General features: G+C 50.8%; 1 protein-coding gene across 2 annotated transcripts in view; it reads right to left on the bottom strand.

Annotated features, from left to right (window-relative positions):
- Positions 1–22,279, bottom strand: part of atg9a (ATG9 autophagy related 9 homolog A (S. cerevisiae)) — a 79,165-nt gene that overhangs the window by 1,791 nt on the left and 55,095 nt on the right. For both annotated transcript variants that reach the window (XM_038790221.1, XM_038790222.1), the window contains 6 exons: positions 18,422–18,575; positions 17,938–18,117; positions 14,482–14,727; positions 12,103–12,293; positions 9,460–9,577; positions 6,517–6,745 (listed from right to left, as the gene is read on the bottom strand). In XM_038790221.1, the coding sequence (XP_038646149.1) occupies positions 6,517–6,745; positions 9,460–9,577; positions 12,103–12,293; positions 14,482–14,727; positions 17,938–18,117; positions 18,422–18,575 (1,118 nt within the window). The remainder of the gene's footprint in view (positions 1–6,516; positions 6,746–9,459; positions 9,578–12,102; positions 12,294–14,481; positions 14,728–17,937; positions 18,118–18,421; positions 18,576–22,279) is intronic.

Genomic DNA, 22,279 nt, shown 5'->3' on the forward strand with positions numbered 1-22,279 from the left:
CTCCCCATTGCCCCTCTCCCCATTGCCCCTCTCCCCATTGCCCCTCTCCCCATTGCCCCCTCCCCATTGCCCCTCTCCCCATTGCCCCCCTCCCCATTGCCCCCTCCCCATTGCCCTTCCCCCCATTGCCCCCCTCCCCATCGCCCTTCCCCCCCATTGCCCCCCTCCCCATTGCCCCCCTCCCCATTGCCCCTCCCCATTGCCCCCTCCCCATTGCCCTTATCCCCCATTGCCCCCCTCCCCATTGCCCCCTCCCCCCCATTGCCCTCTCCCCATTGCCCCCCTCTCCCCATTGCCCCTCTCCCCATTGCCCTCTCCCCATTGCCCCCCCTCTCCCCATTGCCCCCCCCACCCCATTGCCCTTCCTCCCATTGCCCCCTCCCCATTGCCCTTCCCCCCATTGCCCCTCTCCCCATTTGCCCCCCTCCCCATTGCCCCCTCCCCATTGCCCCCCTCCCCATTGCCCCCCTCCCCATTGCCCCCCTCCCCATTGCCCCTCTTTCCAATGCCCAAAACTGGACACAGTACAGCAGTTGAGACTGTCCAAGTAGAATGTAACCCTTTGTTCTTGTACTTTCTGCCCCCAATAATAAAGCTGAGGATAATGTATGTTTTATTAACTGCTTTCGCAACCTGTCATAGAATCTCTACAGTGCAGGATGAGGCCATTCAGTCCATCGAGTCTACACCAACCCTTGGAAAGAGCAATCTACCTCAGCCCACATCCCGACCCCGTAACCCCACCGAACCTTTTCGACATTCAGGGGCAATTGATCATAGTCAATTCACCTAACCGGTCCATGTGGGAGGAAATCGGAACACCCGGAGGAAATCCACGCAGGCACGGGGAGAACGTGCAGACTCCGCACAGACAGTCAGCCAAGACTGGAATTGAACACGGGACGCTGGGACTGTGAGGAGGCAGTGCTAACCACTGTGCCACCGTGCCGCCTAATCCGCTGTGAAATGGCCTTGAAACCCGTCTTCTACCAAACAGCGTAGGGAAGGATCTCGGAGAGGTCTCCTTCTGTTCTGTAAATTTGATGATTCTATAATGAAGCACAGTAGCATTGTGGATAGCACAATTGCTTCACAGCTCCAGGGTCCCAGGTTCGAGTCCGGCTTGGGTCACTGTCTGTGCGGAGTCTGCACATCCCCCCCCCCCCGTGTCTGCGTGGGTTTCCTCCGGGTGCTCCGGTTTCCTCCCACAGTCCAAAGATGTGCAGGTTAGGTGGATTAGATAGATAGAGATAGAGAAATACAGCACAGAACAGGCCCTTCGGCCCACGATGTTGCGCCGAACCTTTGTCCTAGGTTAATCATAGAATTTTGGACAATTTGTCATGGCCAATCCACCCAACCTGCACATCTTTGGACTGTGGGAGGAAACCGGAGTACCCGGAGGAAACCATGATTGGCCATGATAATTTGCCCATAGTGTCCAAAATTGCCCTTAGTGTTGGGTGGGGTTACTGGGTTATGGGGATAGGGTGGAGGTGTTGACCTTGGGTAGGGTGCTCTTTCCAAGAGCCGGTGCAGACTCGATGGGCCGAATGGCCTCCTTCTGCACTGTAAATTCTATGATGAAGACGAGAATGGCCTTGGATTTGTGCATCCAGAGTCGAATAGCCACGGACACTAATTGTGAGTGATCACATCAAGAAGCAACCAGAGTCAGGGGGCGCGATTCTCCGCCCCCCACGCCGGGTGGGAGAATAGCGGGAGGGCCTCCCGACATTTTTCACGCCCTCCCGCTATTCTCCCACCCCATGCCTGACCCACGCCACGAATCGCCGCTTGCCGTACTTCTCCGAGGACGATGGGCCGAGCGGCCGGGCCTTCACGCCCATTTCAACACGGCAGCAAACACACCTGCTCGCTGCCGTCGTGCAACGGGCGCCAGATGCCCGTTTGGGGCATCTGGGGGCCCGATTGGCATGGCAATACCACGGCCATGCCAAGGGGGGCATAGGCCCGCGATCGGTGCCCACCGATCGCGAGTCGTGAGTCCGTAACGGACGCACTCTTTTCCCTCCGCTGCCCGGCAAGATCAAGCCGCCACGTCTGGCGGGGCGGCTGAGGAAAAAGACGCCAACTGCGCATGTGTGGCCGACATCATCGGCCGCGTCAGCCTGCGTGACGCTTGACGTGCGGCCTTGCCGACCGTCGTCGAGGCCGCGCCGCCGTGACGCACGGGGCAGCGCTCCTAGCCCCGCCCGGGGGGGGGGAGAATCGGCCCTGGAAGTGGGCGTGAAGGCTGCCGTGGGTCACGGCCTGTCCCACGCCAGCCTTTACGATACTCCGCATTTGCGGAGAATCTCGCCCAGGGTATTTACAGGTATATCACAGCATAGATCTGTGTCCAAGAGTCAGGATATTTACAGGTATATCACAGCATAGATCTGTGTCCCAGAGTCAGGGTATTTACAGGTATATCACAGCATAGATCTGTGTCCCAGAGTCAGGGTATTTACAGGTATATCACAGCATAGATCTGTGTCACAGTCAGGGTATTTACAGATATATCACAGCATAGATCTGTGTCCCAGTCAGGATATTTACAGGTGTATCACAGCATAGATCTGTGTCCCAGAGTCAGGATATTTACAGGTATATCACAGCATAGATCTGTGTCCCAGAGTCAGGGTATTTACAGGTATATCACAGCATAGATCTGCGTCCCAGAGTCAGGGTATTTACAGGTATATCACAGCATAGATCTGTGTCCCAGAGTCAGGGTATTTACAGGTATATCACAGCATAGATCTGTGTCCCAGTCAGGGTATTTACAGATATATCACAGCATAGATCTGTGTCCCAGTCAGGATATTTACAGGTGTATCACAGCATAGATCTGTGTCCCAGAGTCAGGGTATTTACAGGTATATCACAGCAGAGATCTGTGTCCCAGAGTCAGGGTATTTACAGGTATATCACAGCAGAGATCTGCGTCCCAGAGTCAGGGTATTTACAGGTATATCACAGCATAGATCTGTGTCCCAGTCAGGGTATTTACAGGTATATCACAGCATAGATCTGTGTCCCAGTCAGGGTATTTACAGGTATATCACAGCATAGATCTGTGTCCCAGTCAGGGTATTTACAGGTATATCACAGCATAGATCTGTGTCCCAGAGTCAGGGTATTTACAGGTATATTACAGCATAGATCTGCGTCCCAGAGTCAGGATATTTACAGGTATATCACAGCATAGATCTGTGTCCCAGTCAGGGTATTTACAGGTATATCACAGCATAGATCTGTGTCCCAGTCAGGGTATTTATAGGTATATCACAGCATAGATCTGTGTCCCAGTCAGGGTATTTACAGATATATCACAGCATAGATCTGTGTCCCAGTCAGGATATTTACAGGTGTATCACAGCATAGATCTGTGTCCCAGAGTCAGGGTATTTACAGGTATATCACAGCATGGATCTGTGTCCCAGAGTCAGGATATTTACAGGTATATCACAGCATAGATCTGCGTCCCAGAGTCAGGATATTTACAGGTATATCACAGCAGAGATCTGTGTCCCAGAGTCAGGGCATTTACAGGTATATCACAGCAGAGATCTGCGTCCCAGAGTCAGGGTATTTACAGGTATATCACAGCATAGATCTGTGTCCCAGTCAGGGTATTTACAGGTATATCACAGCATGGATCTGTGTCCCAGTCAGGGTATTTACAGGTATATCACAGCATAGATCTGTGTCCCAGAGTCAGGGTATTTACAGGTATATCACAGCATAGATCTGTGTCCCAGTCAGGGTATTTACAGGTATATCACAGCATAGATCTGTGTCCCAGAGTCAGGATATTTACAGGTATATCACAGCATAGATCTGTGTCCCAGAGTCAGGGTATTTACAGGTATATCACAGCAGAGATCTGTGTCCCAGAGTCAGGGTATTTACAGGTATATCACAGCAGAGATCTGTGTCCCAGAGTCAGGGTATTTACAGGTATATCACAGCATAGATCTGTGTCCCAGCCAGGGTATTTACAGGTATATCACAGCATGGATCTGTGTCCCAGTCAGGGTATTTACAGGTATATCACAGCATGGATCTGTGTAGCAGTCAGGGTATTTACAGGTATATCACAGCATAGATCTGTGTCCCAGAGTCAGGATATTTACAGGTATATCACAGCATAGATCTGTGTCCCAGTCAGGGTATTTACAGGTATATCACAGCATAGATCTGTGTCCCAGTCAGGGTATTTATAGGTATATCACAGCATAGATCTGTGTCCCAGTCAGGGTATTTACAGATATATCACAGCATAGATCTGTGTCCCAGTCAGGATATTTACAGGTGTATCACAGCATAGATCTGTGTCCCAGAGTCAGGGTATTTACAGGTATATCACAGCATGGATCTGTGTCCCAGAGTCAGGATATTTACAGGTATATCACAGCATAGATCTGCGTCCCAGAGTCAGGATATTTACAGGTATATCACAGCAGAGATCTGTGTCCCAGAGTCAGGGCATTTACAGGTATATCACAGCAGAGATCTGCGTCCCAGAGTCAGGGTATTTACAGGTATATCACAGCATAGATCTGTGTCCCAGTCAGGGTATTTACAGGTATATCACAGCATGGATCTGTGTCCCAGTCAGGGTATTTACAGGTATATCACAGCATAGATCTGTGTCCCAGAGTCAGGGTATTTACAGGTATATCACAGCATAGATCTGTGTCCCAGTCAGGGTATTTACAGGTATATCACAGCATAGATCTGTGTCCCAGAGTCAGGATATTTACAGGTATATCACAGCATAGATCTGTGTCCCAGAGTCAGGGTATTTACAGGTATATCACAGCAGAGATCTGTGTCCCAGAGTCAGGGTATTTACAGGTATATCACAGCAGAGATCTGTGTCCCAGAGTCAGGGTATTTACAGGTATATCACAGCATAGATCTGTGTCCCAGCCAGGGTATTTACAGGTATATCACAGCATGGATCTGTGTCCCAGTCAGGGTATTTACAGGTATATCACAGCATGGATCTGTGTAGCAGTCAGGGTATTTACAGGTATATCACAGCATAGATCTGTGTCCCAGAGTCAGGGTATTTACAGGTATATCACAGCAGAGATCTGTGTCCCAGTCAGGGTATTTACAGGTATATCACAGCATAGATCTGTGTCCCAGTCAGGGTATTTACAGGTATATCACAGCATGGATCTGTGACCCAGTCAGGATATTTACAGGTATATCACAGCAGAGATCTGTGTCCCAGAGTCAGGGTATTTACAGGTATATCACAGCAGAGATCTGTGTCCCAGTCAGGGTATTTACAGGTATATCACAGCATAGATCTGTGTCCCAGTCAGGGTATTTACAGGTATATCACAGCATAGATCTGTGTCCCAGAGTCAGGGTATTTACAGGTATATCACAGCATAGATCTGTGTCCCAGAGTCAGGGTATTTACAGGTATATCACAGCATAGATCTGTGTCCCAGTCAGGGTATTTACAGGTATATCACAGCATAGATCTGTGTCCCAGAGTCAGGATATTTACAGGTATATCACAGCATAGATCTGTGTCCCAGAGTCAGGGTATTTACAGGTATATCACAGCAGAGATCTGTGTCCCAGAGTCAGGGTATTTACAGGTATATCACAGCAGAGATCTGTGTCCCAGAGTCAGGGTATTTACAGGTATATCACAGCATAGATCTGTGTCCCAGCCAGGGTATTTACAGGTATATCACAGCATGGATCTGTGTCCCAGTCAGGGTATTTACAGGTATATCACAGCATGGATCTGTGTAGCAGTCAGGGTATTTACAGGTATATCACAGCATAGATCTGTGTCCCAGAGTCAGGGTATTTACAGGTATATCACAGCAGAGATCTGTGTCCCAGTCAGGGTATTTACAGGTATATCACAGCATAGATCTGTGTCCCAGTCAGGGTATTTACAGGTATATCACAGCATGGATCTGTGACCCAGTCAGGATATTTACAGGTATATCACAGCAGAGATCTGTGTCCCAGAGTCAGGGTATTTACAGGTATATCACAGCAGAGATCTGTGTCCCAGTCAGGGTATTTACAGGTATATCACAGCATAGATCTGTGTCCCAGTCAGGGTATTTACAGGTATATCACAGCATAGATCTGTGTCCCAGAGTCAGGGTATTTACAGGTATATCACAGCATAGATCTGTGTCCCAGAGTCAGGGTATTTACAGGTATATCACAGCATAGATCTGTGTCCCAGAGTCAGGGTATTTACAGGTATATCACAGCATAGATCTGTGTCCCAGAGTCAGGGTATTTACAGGTATATCACAGCATAGATCTGCGTCCCAGTCAGGAGTCAAGGATAATGAGAGTTCGGCAGAAGAGTGAACGTAATGCCCAATAAGATGACTAGGATCTGACTGAAGCTGCTGAATGCATAAAATGGCTGACAGCTGTTCCTAGTCCTTGTGGCCTTAGCATATTCAGAGTTAAATTATAGCACGCTGCCCCCACTCGGAGCCCCAGACTTACTGCTGATTCCCCCGTATCGCTTGTGGATGGTGGGTAGGAGTCCGGCTGGTTCCTCCTGGGTATCTGTGGGTCTGTTGGCAGTGACAGGGTAGGTACAGGATCTTGGGATGGTTACGTGTGATGGCCTCCTCGCCTCAGTCTCCTCTGGCCCGCTCTCCCCGCTGTCATCACTGTCCTGTCGATGCCACACGTGGCGTGATGGTTCTCCCTGTATTTGCTGCTTGTGGAGCTGAAAGCAGATGGAGACTTTGCTGAGGTAGCAGTCGGGTTTCACTGCACACTTGCATTAGTTCTGGACACTGCAGCTCATACTGGCCTATTACAGGCTGCAGCACAGATTGACCACAATGATACCAGGGCTAAAAGGATTACATTGTGAGAACAGGTTGAATGGACCAGGCTTGTTTCACTTGAATATAGAACTTGAAGGGTGATCTCATCAAGGTGTTTAAAATTATTAAGGATTTGATGGGGTAGCTGGAAAGAAACTGTCCTTGGCAAAGGCCAGGACAAGTGAGCGGTCTACAGGGGCCACATCAAGAAACATTTCTTCAAACAACAGGCAGTGGGAATCTGGAACTCTCTCCCCTAAAATGCTGCTGGTGTTGGGAATCACAATAAGGAATTCCATAAAAAGACGGTTCTGGATATAGGAGGTGTGAAATAGGAATGGAGGGTTGTTTTTTGAAGAGTGGTGTGATGACAATCGTTTTTTCTGATATAGGTCAACAATCGTAAAGACGGCGAGCATTAACAATATTGGTAAAGGTTGGGTGCAGGAAGGAATGTTGAGTGGTCAGCAGTTAAACAGGAATGATGTCGGTACGGACTGCATGGGCCAAAATGTCTCCTTCTGAACCACAGTAATGAGAGTCTCAGAGTTTTCCAGCACAGGGTATTTGTCTGTGTCTGTGCCAGCCATCAAGCCCCTATCTATTCAGATCCCATTTTCCAGCACTTGCTCCGTAGCCTTGTATACTGTGGTGTTTCAAGTCTTCATCTAAATGCTTCTCGAATGTTGTGAGGGTTCCTGCCTACACCACCCTTTCAGTCAGCGAGTTCCAGATTCCCACCACCCTCTGGGTTAAAAGGGGTTTTCCTCACACCCCCTCCATACTTATTGCCCCTGACCTTCACCCGATGTCTGCGTCTATGTATTTACATTGTGTATTCACGTATGTCCTATGTTTTTTTCTTGTACGGAACGATCTGTCTGAACTGTACGCAGAACAATACTTTTCACTTTTCAATACTTTCACTTTTCGGTACACAGGACAATAAATCAAATCCAACTTGCTTGACCACCTTCTGAAAATTCTACACTTGAACCCCGAGGTCGCTCTGCTCTTGTAGCCTAAGGATTTCCTCCTTGCTATTTACCACGCCATCAATGTTTGTGTAATCTGCAAACTTATTGATCATACCTCCCACATTCACATCTAGATCATTAATGTAGACTACCACAGCATGAGACCCAGCTCTGATCGCTGCGGAGCACCACTGGATACAGGCTTCCCGTCACAAGAACAACCTTCGACCGTCACCAGCTGCCTCCTACCACCAAGCCAATTTTGGATCTAATTGCCCTGGATCCCACGGTCTCATAGAATTTACAGGGCAGAAGGAGGCCATTCGGCCCATCGAGTCTGCACCATCCCTTGGAAAGAGCACCCTATTAAAGCCCACGCCTCCACTCTGTCCTCCAGCCCAGTAACCCCATCTAAACCTTTTGGACACTAAGGGCAATTTATCATGGCCAATCCACCTAACCTGCACGTCTTTGGACTGTAGGAGGAAACCAGAGCACCCGGAGGAAACCCACGCAGACACGGGGAGAATGTATAGACTCCGGACAGTGACCCAAGTCAGGTATCGAACCTGAGACCCTGGAGCTGTGAAGCAACTGTGCTAACCACTGTGCCACCGTGCAGTCCCCTCTTACCTTCTTCATCAGTCTCCTATGCGGGATTTTGTCAAAAGCCTCACTTAGGTACCCCCTCTTTGGTCCTAATTTCCTTTTTAAGTATCCCCCCTGCATTTCCTATACTCCTCTTGGGCATCTGCTGTTTTTAGCCCCTAAATCTGCCATAAGCCTCCCTTTTTTTCCAATGCTGTCTATCCTTGGACATCCTGGGTTCTCTGGACTTGTTGGTTCCTCCCTTTACCTTTATAGGAACATTTTGGTTTGTTACTCTATTCCTTTTTTGAATGGCTCCCACTGCTCTGATGTTGGTCTTTCTACAGGAAACTGACCAGATCCTGTCTTATCCTATTAAAATCACCTTCCCCAATTCCAAAACCTTGCTTGTGGTCCATCTTTGTCATTTTCCATAACTACCTTAAATCTTACTGAATTATGGTCACTATCAACAAAATGCTCCCCCAATGTCACGTCTACCACCTGCCCGGCTTGATTACCTATAATTAGGTCAAGGACCGCCCCCTCTCGTGCAGGAATTCTATGACTGTAAGAACAGACGGTGGGTCTCATGGACAAAATAAGCTTGGAACGAGCATGAAGGAAGATGGCAGAGAAACAGACTGTTTCAGGGAACATGGTTCATGGCAGCGAATGTTGGGATTGGGAGGGGGCAAGGGAAGGGTCTGAAGCAGCAAGGCAGATGAGTGAATGATCTCAGAGATAGTGAAGCGTGGGGAAGAGGGAAGGTGGGCAAGAATAGGAGGACCCCCTATGTTGATAATGTGGGGGAGTGAATAGGAGCCATTACTTGAGATACCACTAGTCAGGTTCACATTCCCCGGACAGGCGCCGGAATGTGGCGACTAGGGGCTTTACACAGTAACTTCATTGAAGCCTACTCGTGACAATAAGCGATTTTCATTTCATTTCATTTTCATTTCATTTTTTCATTGCTGAGAAATAGGAGCTTGCCTCTCGAAGCTAAACGAGGAGGCGGTGATGCAGGAAGAAGTCGAGCTTACCTCGTGCATGTAGAGTGCTTGCAGACTCATTTCCGTTGAAGCGTACTCGGACAGAACCATACTCTGGAGCTGAGCTTCCCATGCACTGCTCCCAGAACTCATCATTCTCACATCAGGACTGCCAGCAACAAAGAAACAAGAAGTGGGTCAGAACTTCAGGAGCCCAGTCGGCCAAAGCCCCAAACTGTCACAGTAACATGCCACGGAGAACTGTGAGCACAGATCATTCACACCCAGGCAGAGTGAGCATCAATGCACAACAAGTTCAAAATGGACATAGTTCAGGGTAGCGGGAATGCCTGGAGGAAAATCCCAACTCCCCTCATCCTCACCTCACTCCCACTGTTCAGCAAGGGTGACAACCCAGGCTGACTGACTCCTCTCTAAGTCAGGGACACCACCAGATTTCACCCCAGCTCCATTCCTCCACATCAATCCTTAACCTGGGTGCCTCAGTCAATTGCACCTTCACTGATAGGTTAAGTGAATGGGCTAGGGTCTGGCAGATGGAATACAATGTTGACAAATGTGAGGTTATCCATTTTGGTAGGAATAACAGCAAACGGGATTATTATTTAAATGATAAAATATTAAAGCATGCCGCTGTTCAGAGAGACTTGGGTGTGCTAGTGCATGAGTCACAAAACGTTGGTTTACAGGTGCAACAGGTGATTAAGAAGACAAATGGAATTTTGTCCTTCATTGCTAGAGGGATGGAGTTTAAGACTAGGGAGGTTATGTTGCAATTGTATAAGGTGTTAGTGCGGCCACACCTGGAGTATTGGTAAATTGCAGATGCACTAGTGATAATTTACCGAAATTCACTAGACTCTGGGGTGGTCCCGGTGGATTGGAAATTAGCAAACGTGACACCACTGTTTAAAAAAGGAGGTAGGCAGAGAGCAGGAAATTATAGGCCAGTGAGCTTAACATCGGTTGTAGGGAAGATGCTGGAATCTATCATCAAGGAAGAAATAGCGAGGCATCTGGATAGAAATTGTCCCATTGGGCAGACGCAGCATGGGTTCATAAAGGGCATAACTAATTTAGTGGAATTTTTTGAGGACATTACCAGTGCTGTAGATAACAGGGAGCCAATGGATGTGGTATATCTGGATTTCCAGAAAGCCTTTGACAAGGTGCCACACAAAAGGTTGCTGCATAAGATAAAGATGCATGGCATTAAGGGTAAAGTAGTAGCACGGATAGAGGATTGGTTAATTAATAGAAAGCAAAGAGTGGGGGTTAATGGGTGTTTTTCTGGTTGGAAATCAGTAGCTAGTGGTGTCCCTCAGGGATCCGTGTTAGGCCCACAATTGTTCACAATTTACATAGATGGTTTGGAGTTGGGGACCAAGGGCAATGTGTCCAAGTTTGTAGATGACACTAAGATGAGTGGTAAAGCGAAAAGTGCAGAGGATACTGGAAGTCTGCAGAGGGATTTGGATAGGTTAAGTGAATGGGCTAGGGTCTGGCAAATGGAATGCAATGTTGACAAATGTGAAGTTATCCATTTTGGTAGGAATAACAGCAAACGGGATTATTATTTAAACGATAAAATATTAAAGCATGCCGCTGTGCAGAGAGACCTGGGTGTGCTAGTGCATGAGTCACAGAACGTTGGTTTACAGGTGCAACAGGTGATTAAGAAAGCAAATGGAATTTTGGCCTTCATTGCTAGAGGGATGGAGTTTAAGACTAGGGAGGTTGTGCTGCAATTGTATAAGGTGTTAGTGAGGCCACACCTGGAGTATTGTGTTCAGTTTTGGTCTCCTTACTTGAGAAAGGACGTACTGGCACTGGAGGGTGTGCAGAGGAGATTCACTAGACTAATCCCAGAGCTGAAGGGGTTGGATTATGAGGACAGGTTGAGTAGACTGGGACTGTACTCGTTGGAATTTAGAAGGATGAGGGGGGATCTTATAGAAACATATAAAATTATGAAGGGAATAGATAGGATAGATGCGGGCAGGTTGTTTCCACTGGCGGGTGAAAGCAGAACTAGGGGGCATAGCCTCAAAATAAGGGGAAATAGATTTAGGACTGAGTTTAGGAGGAACTTCTTCACCCAAAGGGTTGTGAATCTATGGAATTCCTTGCCCAGTGAAGCAGTTGAGGCTCCTTCATTAAATGTTTTTAAGATAAAGATAGATAGTTTTTTGAAGAATAAAGGGATTAAGGGTTATGGTGTTCGGGCCGGAAAGTGGAGCTGAGTCCACAAAAGATCAGCCATGATCTAATTGAATGGCGGAGCAGGCTCGAAGGGCCAGATGGCCGACTCCTGCTCCTAGTTCTTATGTTCTTATCTTATGTTCTGTTTGCTGGGTCAAAATCATTTGAGACGACAATGAGTCCAAAACTCTTCACCAGCTCTCTCACACACAGGCTGCTTGCAACCTCACTCCATTATCATGTCCAACACCTCACATATCAGGAGCTTGTCCAAACATCAGACAGCCGCCAGCACCTTTCCCCATCCTCCCAGAGTACCCCTCCCCACTCTTCCCTCTCTTCTCCCACATCCCCGTTCCTGCATCGCCCCCACCCTCAGAGGAGATTCACTCCAGCGATAGGATTGATAGAACAAGCATCGTTTCACCATGACCAGCTTGTTAATCACACAGAGCCTTGGTGTAACCGTACCCTGAACCAGCCGTGGATCGCCCAGGCCTGGGACGAAGCAGAGAGGTATGGAGACTTCCAGGAGGATTCTGGCTGCTTTGCCCTGGAGAGAATGAACGCAATGAGGATGCTGAGTCCAAGGGTCCATCTCGGCCTCTCTGAAAGACGAGCGAGGGGGGTCCCGCAATCAGGTTAGTGATCAAACTGTGAGGCTGCAACAACAACACAAAATCTCATCGTTAGAAAATTCAACCCAGACAAACAGTCCCTGATGCCCTGCCCTGTATGTGTGGGCCCTTCCCCTGGGATCCTGCCCTGCGGACTGGGCCCGTCCCCTGGGATCCTGCCCTGTGGGACTGGGCCCTTCCCCTGGGATCCTGCCCTGTGGGACTGGGCCCTTCCCCTGGGATCCTGCCCTGTGGGACTGGGCCCTTCCCCTGGGATCCTGCCCTGTGGGACTGGGCCCTTCCCCTGGGATCCTGCCCTGTGGGACTGGGCCCTTCACCTCGGATCCTGCCCTGTGGGACTGGGTCCTTCCCCTCGGATCCTGCCCTGTGGGACTGGGCCCTTCCCCTGGGATCCTGCCCTGTGGGACTGGGCCCTTCCCCTGGGATCCTGCCCTGTGGGACTGGGCCCTTCCCCTCGGATCCTGCCCTGTGGGACTGGGCCCTTCCCCTGGTGTCCTGCCCTGTGTACTGGGCCCGTTCCCTCGGATCCTGCCCTGTGGGACTGGGCCCTTCCCCTGGGATCCTGCCCTGTGGGACTGGGTCCTTCCCCTGGTGTCCTGCCCTGTGGGGCTGAACCCTTTCCCTCGGATCCTGCCCTGTGGGACTGGGTCCTTCCCCTGGTGTCCTGCCCTGTGGGACTGAACCCTTTCCCTCGGATCCTGCCCTGTGGGACTGGGCCTTTCCCCTGATACCCTGCCCTGTGTACTGGACCCTTCCCCTCGGATCCTGCCTTGTGGGATTGGGCCCTTCCCCTGGTGTCCTGTCCTGTGTACTGGGCCCTTCCCTGGGATCCTGCCCTGTGTACTGGGCCCTTCCCCTGATGCCCTGCCCTGTGTACTGGGCCCTTCCCCTGGGATCCTGCCCTGTGGGACTGGGCCCTTCCCCTCGGATCCTGCCCTGTGTACTGGGTCCTTCTCCAGGTGTCCTGCCCTGTGGGACTGGACCCTTCCTCTGGTTCCCTGCCCTGTGGGACTGGACCCTTCCCCTGGTTCCCTGCCCTGTGGGACTGGACCCTTCCCCTGGTTCCCTGCCCTGTGGGACTGGACCCTTCCCCTGGTTCCCTGCCCTGTGGGACTGGACCCTTCCCCCGGGATCCTGCCCTGTGGGACTGGGCCCTTCCCCTGGGATCCTGTCCTGTGGGACTGGGCCCTTCCCCTCGGATCCTGCCCTGTGTACTGGGCCCTTCTCCTGGTGTCCTGCCCTGTGGGACTGGGCCCTTCCCCTGGGATCCTGCCCTGTGGGACTGGGCCCTTCCCCTGGTGTCCTGCCCTGTGTACTGGGCCCGTTCCCTCGGATCCTGCCCTGTGGGACTGGGATCTTCCCCTGGGATCCTGCCCTGTGGGACTGGGTCCTTCCCTTGGTGTCCTGCCCTGTGGGACTGAACCCTTTCCCTCGGATCCTGCCCTGTGGGACTGGGTCCTTCCCCTGGTGTCCTGCCCTGTGGGACTGAACCCTTTCCCTCGGATCCTGCCCTGTGGGACTGGGCCTTTCCCCTGATGCCCTGCCCTGTGTACTGGGCCCTTCCCCTGGGATCCTGCCCTGTGGGACTGGGCCCTTCCCCTCGGATCCTGCCCTGTGTACTGGGTCCTTCTCCTGGTGTCCTGCCCTGTGGGACTGGACCCTTCCTCTGGTTCCCTGCCCTGTGGGACTGGACCCTTCCCCTAGTTCCCTGCCCTGTGGGACTGGACCCTTCCCCTGGTTCCCTGCCCTGTGGGACTGGACCCTTCCCCTGGTTCCCTGCCCTGTGGGACTGGACCCTTCCCCCGGGATCCTGCCCTGTGGGACTGGGCCCTTCCCCTGGGATCCTGCCCTGTGGGACTGGACCCTTCCCCTGGTGTCCTGTCCTGTGGGACTGGGCCCTTCCCCTCGGATCCTGCCCTGTGTACTGGGCATTTTCTCCTGGTGTCCTGCCCTGTGGGACTGGACCCTTCCTCTGGTTCCCTGCCCTGTGGGACTGGACCCTTCCCCTGGGGTCCTGCCCTGTGGGACTGGGCCCTTTCCCTGGTGTCCTGCCCTGTGGGACTGGACCCTTCCTCTGGTTCCCTGCCCTGTGGGACTGGACCCTTCCCCTGGGGCCCTGCCCTGTGGGACTGGGCCCTCCTCCAGGGCCCTGCCCTGTGGGACTGGGCCTTTCCCTAGGACCCTTCCCGTGTTGCTTAGGGTTTCTCCTTACCTCTGACTCAGACTGTACGGATTGTAGGGAGGTGAAGAGGCCGTTCTCCGGAAGGAAGCTGTGGCTTCCAAGCACCGCTCCCTTGTCCCGATTGACCTTCTCCTTTAGCTGGCTGATGAAGGCAGTGCTGCCCTGGGGGGGTTGCCAGCGTGGGTTTGTGATGGCAAAGTGCATGAGAGAGAGTTCCGTCTTGCCATCCTCGGCCTGTTGGTAGATGGAGGCCTCAGTCTTTCTGCCAGTGAACCACTGAGAGACAACAGAGATACCGTTAATGTCAACTTAACACGAAAAAACATCCCAAGCTGCTTCAGAGGAGCTTGATCAGCCAAAACATACCAAACCCACAATACAAACAGGAGGAGGCCATTCAGCCCATCACACCTGCTGCAATATTCATTGAGATTGTGACTGGTCTGACCGAACTCCATGTAGCCACCTTCGACCCATATCCCTGAACAAAAAAACAACTCATTTAACGTTTGAAAATTGACTTATTAATTTAAAATTAAGTCTTGTATCAATTGTTGTTTGCAGGAGAGAACTCTGAACTTCTTGCACCATTTGCATGGGTAAGTGTTTCTAAGTTCCCTCCTGAAGGATCTGCTCGTACTATTCGACGCCGTCGCTGGGTCTAACCTACCTCCCTAACCAGCTCTCTCCATCCACACTGCCTGGAATATCCTGGAAAGGCCAATCAAATCGACCCTCAGCCTTCACAATTCCAAGGAACACAACACTTTTTGTACAATTCGTCCTTGTAACTGAAACCAATTAGGCCGATTAGCCCAACATCTTATTGTTGGAAAAATGTTGGAATCAATTATTGAGGAAGAAATAGTAACATTTGTAAAATGATAATCTAATCCAGCAGAGTCAGCATGGCTTCAGGAAAGAGAGATCGTGTCCGTCTAATTTATTAGTTTTTCAAAGAAGTCTCAACCAGAGCGAATAGGAGGGAACCAGCAGACATGATGTGAACTCCCAGAAGGCATTCGACAAGGTACCTCACAAAAGGTTAAGTCATAGGATAAGAGCCCATGGTGTTTGTCATGGGAATGTCACTTTAAGAAATGTTTGTTCTGCTCGAGTGGCCGCAGTGATGTCAGAGTGTGGGTGGTGCTGAGCTCTGGCTCTGCTTTTTAGTTTCGCTTTGAGGAAAAGCTTGGGTGTGTCTGTGTTTTTTAGTTTCGTTTTAGTGTTGGCGCTGAAGCCAGCCAAAGAAGGTTTAATTTTGATCTGCCATCTAAAGACTGTCTCTAGATCATTTGGTGAATTCAGAGTGATAACTGCTCTCAGTAGGGAATTTAAACCTGATGTGCTTCTGTAAAAGGATTTTTTGTTTTATGGATGTTAGAAGGAAAGTTTAAGGATTACTTAGTGTTGTATTCTTTGGGGGTTGTATTTGAATTAATGGTTGCTAAGTTGTTCACTGTATGCTTTAAAAAGGTTAACTGAGTTCATAGAATAAACATTGTTTTTCTTTAAAAAATACTTTTCGAGTTCTGCTCTCCCACACCTGTAGAGTGGGCCATGTGCTCCCCATACCACAATCTATCAAAAGTTGTGGGTCAGGTGATCTCCAGGATATACTTTGGGGTTTTCTAAACCCTGACCCATAACAGTTGAAGGTACTTTTTTAAAATTCATTCATGGGACATGTGCGCCGCCGGCAGTGCCAGCATTTATTGCCCATCCTTAATTGCCCTTGAGGGGCAGTTAAGAGTCAACCACATTGCTGTGGGTCTGGATTCACGTGTAGGCCAGACCAGGTAAAGACGGTAGATTTCCTTCGCTGAAGGACATTATATTATTGGTACAGACAGAGAATTGGCTAATGGACAGGAAAGTGAGTGGGGATAAGGAGTAAATTTTTAGGTTGGTGACCTATAACCAGTGGGGTTCCACAGAGACCAATGCCAGGGCTATAACCTTTCTAATAGATATTAATGACCTGTGCCGAATGTAGGGTAACCAAATTTGCAGACGTCACTAAAATAGGTGGAAAGGCAAGATGAAATGTTAAAGCCCTGGGGAGAGTACAGGGGCGATTTACTGGAATGATACCAGGAATGGATAATTTTAGATACAGGGAAAGATTGGAGAAATTTTGCTCGTTCTCCTTGGAGCAGAGAAGATTAAGAGGCGACCTTATTGAGATGTTCACAATTCTGAACCATTTTGAGAGGGTAAAGAAGGATATTCTGTTTCCATTAATAATAATAATAATCTTTATTGTCACAAGTAGGCTTACATTAACACTGCAATGAAGTTACTGTGAAAAGCCCCTAGTCGCCACATTCCGGCGCCTGTTCAGGTACACAGATGGAGAATTCAGAATGTCCAATTCACCTAACAGCACGTCTTTCGGGACTGTGGGAGGAAACCGGAGCACCTGGAGGAAACCCACGCAGACACGGGGAGAGCACAGTGGTTAGCACTGTTGCTTCACAGTGCCAGGGTCACAGGTTCGATTCCCGGCTTGGGTCACTGTCTGTGCGGAGTCTGCACGTTCTCCCCGTGTCTGCGTGGGTTTCCTCCGGGTGCTCCGGTTTCCTCCCACAAGTCCCGAAAGACGTGCTGTTAGGTGAATTGGACATTCTGAATTCTCCCTCCGTGTACCCGAACAGGCGCCGGAATGTGGCGACTAGGGGCTTTTCACAGCAACTGCATTGCAGTGCTAATGTAAGCCTACTTGTGACAATAAAGATTATTGAAAAAAACGTGCAGACTCCACACAGACAGTGACCCAAGCTGGGAATCGAACCTGGCGCTGTGAAGCAATAGTGTTAACCACTATGCTACCGTGCCACCCACATGATTCATGTACCAGGACTCCCAGATCCCTCTGTACCTGAGTTCTGCAATCTCTCTCCATTTAGATAATTTGCTGTTTTTCTATTCCTTCTGCTGGAGTGAACAAGGTCACATTTTCCCACATTACACTCCATCTGACTAACTGTCGCTCACTCACTCAACCTGTCTACATCTCTTTGCAGACTCTGTTCTGTCCAAAGATGTGCTGGTTAGGTGGATTGGCCATGGTCAACGTGTCGGGTTACCGGGATAGGGTGGGAGTGTGTGCCTAAGTAGAATGCTCTTTCGGAGGATGGGTGCTGACTGGATGGACTGAATGGCTTCTCCATTATAGAGATTGTATGGCATTGTTTTCCTGCCTATCATTGTGTCAGCAGGAATTTGGTGAGTTATCTTGGCCTCTTCATTCAGATCATTAACATCCACCAGAAATAGCTGAAGCCCCAATACTGATCCCAGTAGCACACCATTAGTTACCATTAGTTACACTTTTCCTACCTGAAAATCACCCACTTATCCTGACTCTTTTCTCGGTTTGTCAGCCAATCATCTATCCATTAATATATCACACCTAAAATATCTGCACCGTTTGGGGTAGGGCGTACGGTGCTGGGGGCTCTGGTTCCGCACAGCATCACTTACCGCAGGGTGCCCATGTTGTCGGACATCCATCTGGGCAAAGGAGCAGGTATCCCCCACACCCACAACCTCCACGGTGAAGTTTCGGAAGAAGTCGATGATCTCAAGAGACTTCCGTCTCAGGCAGAAGATGAGAATGAAGGGAGTGATGATGGGGCTGAGCAGTTCTTCGAGGATGAAGACCTGTGGACAGAAGGAAAAGGTCTGGCCCTCGCTCTCAGATCCCGGACAACAGATTATCCTTCACAAGTCATGAGCGTGGCTCACACATTCCGCAGCCGCCCACACTGACAGATCTAACCCACTTCAGGGCGACTGACCTTCCTCCCATCCAGCAGCTCTCCATTCAGGAGCTCACCCACACAGGGTGCTGCTAATAAATCTGGTCCAGCCCAGGTCACCAACCCCACTCTGGGGCTTGGGAACTGTAACTTATTCGCAAAATCCTGCAATAGAAAGCACCCACCCCCCCACCCAAACTCCTTACTGCTTTGTATTGAAAGAGCTGAGCAAACTCGTCCCTCGTCTCGTAGCGATTCGCTGTGCCCTGCCAGTGATCAGGCATGTAGTGGATATGGGACAGGATGACCCGTAGCAGCTGCTCCGGACAGAACACCATGTGTTTGTCTGGGATAAAACACCTGAACAAGAGAAAGATGATTCATTTAAACACCAGAGGAATCAACAGTATCCAGACAGTAATACCCAGCAGCCTGAATGTGCAGAGCTATTTTTAGAAATAAGACGTTGGATTCGGCATAAATAAGATCCACACCAAGCAGAGCTTGAAGCGTCTCTTCAAAATGGTGCCGTGGGATCCTCCACGTCTATCTCGGGAGGCCTTGTACTGACCCTCTGACAGTGCGGCGCTCCCTCAGTACTGACCCTCTGACAGTGTGGCACTCCCTCAGTACTGACCCTCTGACAGTGCGGCACTCCCTCAGTACTGACCCTCTGACAGTGCGGCACTCCCTCAGTACTGACCCTCTGACAATGCAGCACTCCCTCAGTACTGACCCTCTGACAGTGCAGCACTCCCTCAGTACTGACCCTCTGACAGTGCAGCACTCCCTCAGTACTGACCCTCTGACAGTGCGGCACTCCCTCAGTACTGACCCTCTGACAGTGCAGCACTCCCTCAGTACTGACCCTCTGACAGTGCGGCACTCCCTCAGTACTGAACCTCTGACAGTGCAGCACTCCCTCAGTACTGACCCTCTGACAGTGCGGCACTCCCTCAGTACTGACCCTCTGACAGTGCAGCACTCCCTCAGTACTGATCTGAGTGAACAGCATAAATTGAGAATACTGGAAATCCATCAGAAGGTGACTGAAGAACTTGAGCAGACAACTGTGACACAGGATTAAATACTTTCCTCTAAGCACCAAGAATGCTTGGGAAGAAAATTATTGGGGCAACAAAATATCCAGTGAAAAAAGGGAGATGGGAAAACGTAATGCAGCATTTCATGATTGAAAGGTTAGCAAAAGATTTTTAAAAATTAATTTCAGCTGTCAGACTGGCCGAGCTGCAAATGAAAACACTTGGGGACGAGGTTTCTGACCCGGTCAGAGGATTTCTGTCGAGCTGAGGGGAAAATGCCCGACTCCAAGGCTTCTCCCCAGCTTCTAATCACAGAATAATCAAATTACAGAGCAGAGAGGGAAGCCATTCAGCCTGTCATGTCTGTGTTCGCTCTCGGACCTACAGCAGCTATCCCATTAGTCTCAATCGCCTGCTCTTTGCCCAGATCCCTGCAATGTTTCCACTTCAATTTACAGAGCAGTTATTTTATATTTCGGGACTTATTATATTTTGCTGGTTAGTTCTATTGGAATGCAGAGTGCTGCACAGCATATACGCTTCAGCATTTCATCTTGCGCATTCGATTTGCAGGGTGAGCAATACTCAAAGGATCAGGGGCTGGATTCTCCATTATTGGGATGATGTCCCCATGCCGGTGGCAAAGCCGTGGAGTTTTACGGCAGAAAACCTGACATCAAAGGGACATGAATTCCCAGGCTGCAGGGATCTAACAGGGACACGGTGTAGATCCGGCAGCTTCTGCTGCAGTTATGGGCCCCTGCCCTTCCGGGTTAGAAGCCGCGCACAGCAGCGGCCTGCAGTGGCCGCGCAGTATTCCCTGGCGGACTCGGACCGTGGAACTAGCCGTACAAAAGAGGCCCCCCCCCACCGATCGGCTGCGTGCCTGACCCTCAACCCCCGCACAAACATTCCCCAGCTGCCTATAAGGCCCCCCCCCCCCCCCCCCGGAGTCCGCAGCCACTACGTGAGTATGACGACTGGTTGGAGCCAATTAGTTCCACACCGTCGGAAATTCAGCCAGTCGGGGTCGGAGATGACGGAGCGAGCCTCTAGCAATGGCCTCAGGTGGCGCGGTGTACTCCCGAGTCCGTCGTTTTACAGGGCTCACGGAGTCGGTGAACCGCCGCCACTCCCGATTTCTTGCAGGAAGATGGATTCTCCGTCCAAGCACCGGCCGTGATTTCGGGAAGAGGGTGCAGAGAATCCAGCCCCTGGACTTTAGATTCAAATCGGTTTCCCATCTAATCCCGATTTTCAGGAACATTACAATTTTCAGCAAGAACGTACTCACTGACCCTCTGACAGTGCAGCACTCCCTCAGTACTGACCCTCTGTCAGTGCGGCACTCCCTCAGTACTGACCCTCTGACAGTGCAGCACTCCCTCAGTACTGACCCTCTGTCAGTGCGGCACTCCCTCAGTACTGACCCTCTGACAGTGCAGCACTCCCTCAGTACTGACCCTCTGACAGTGCGGCGCTCCCTCAGTACTGACCCTCTGTCAGTGCGGCACTCCCTCAGTACTGACCCTCTGACAGGGCAGCACTCCCTCAGTACAGACCCTTTGACAGAGCAGCGCTCCCTCAGTACTGACCCTCTGACAGTGCGGCACTCCCTCAGTAATGACCCTCTGACAGTGCGGCACTCCCTCAGTACTGACCCTCTGACAGTGCAGCACTCCCTCAGTACTGACCCTCTGACAGTGCGGCGCTCCCTCAGTACTGACTCTCTGACAGTGCAGCGCTCCCTCAGTACTGATCCTCTGACAGTGCAGCACTCCCTCAGTACTGACCCTCTGACAGTGCGATACTCCCTCAGTACTGACCCTTTGACAGTGCAGCACTCCCTCAGTACTGACCCTCTGACAGTGCAGCACTCCCTCAGTACTGACCCTCTGACAATGCGGCACTCCCTCAGTACTGACCCTCTGACAGTGCGGCACTCCCTCAGTACTGACCCTCTGACAGTGCGGCACTCCCTCAGTACTGACCCTCTGACAGTGCGGCACTCCCTCAGTACTGACCCTCTGACAGTGCAGCACTCCCTCAGTACTGACCCTCTGACAGTGCGGCACTCCCTCAGTACTGACCCTCTGACAGTGCGGCACTCCCTCAGTACTGACCCTCTGACAGTGCAGCACTCCCTCAGTACTGACCCTCTGACAGTGCAGCACTCCCTCAGTACTGACCCTCTGACAGTGCAGCACTCCCTCAGTACTGACCCTCTGACAGTGCAGCACTCCCTCAGTACTGACCCTCTGACAGTGTGGCACTCCCTCAGTACTGACCCTCTGACAGTGCCGCACTCCCTCAGTACTGACCCTCTGACAGTGCAGCACTCCCTCAGTACTGACCCTCTGACAGTGCAGCACTCCCTCAGTACTGACCCTCTGACAGTGCGGCACTCCCTCAGTACTGACCCTCTGACAGTGCAGCACTCCCTCAGTACTGACCCTCTGACAGTGCAGCACTCCCTCAGTACTGACCCTCTGACAGTGCGGCGCTCCCTCAGTACTGACCCTCTGACAGTGCAGCATCCCTCAGTACTGACCCTCTGACAGTGCAGCACTCCCTCAGTACTGACCCTCTGACAGTGCAGCACTCCCTCAGTACTGACCCTCTGACAGTGCAGCACTCCCTCAGTACTGACCCTCTGACAGTGCAGCGCTCCCTCAGTACTGACCCTCTGACAGTGCGGCATTCCCTCAGTACTGACCCTCTGACAGTGCAGCACTCCCTCAGTACTGACCCTCTGACAGTGCGGCACTCCCTCAGTACTGACCCTCTGACAGTGCGGCTCCCTCAGTACTGACCCTCTGACAGTGCAGCACTCCCTCAGTACTGACCCTCTGACAGTGCAGCACTCCCTCAGTACTGACCCTCTGACAGTGCGGCGCTCCCTCAGTACTGACCCTCTGACAGTGCAGCATCCCTCAGTACTGACCCTCTGACAGTGCAGCACTCCCTCAGTACTGACCCTCTGACAGTGCAGCACTCCCTCAGTACTGACCCTCTGACAGT

The sequence above is a fragment of the Scyliorhinus canicula genome, chromosome 2 (genome assembly GCF_902713615.1).
Source record: "Scyliorhinus canicula chromosome 2, sScyCan1.1, whole genome shotgun sequence".
Classification (NCBI taxonomy): domain Eukaryota; kingdom Metazoa; phylum Chordata; class Chondrichthyes; order Carcharhiniformes; family Scyliorhinidae; genus Scyliorhinus; species Scyliorhinus canicula.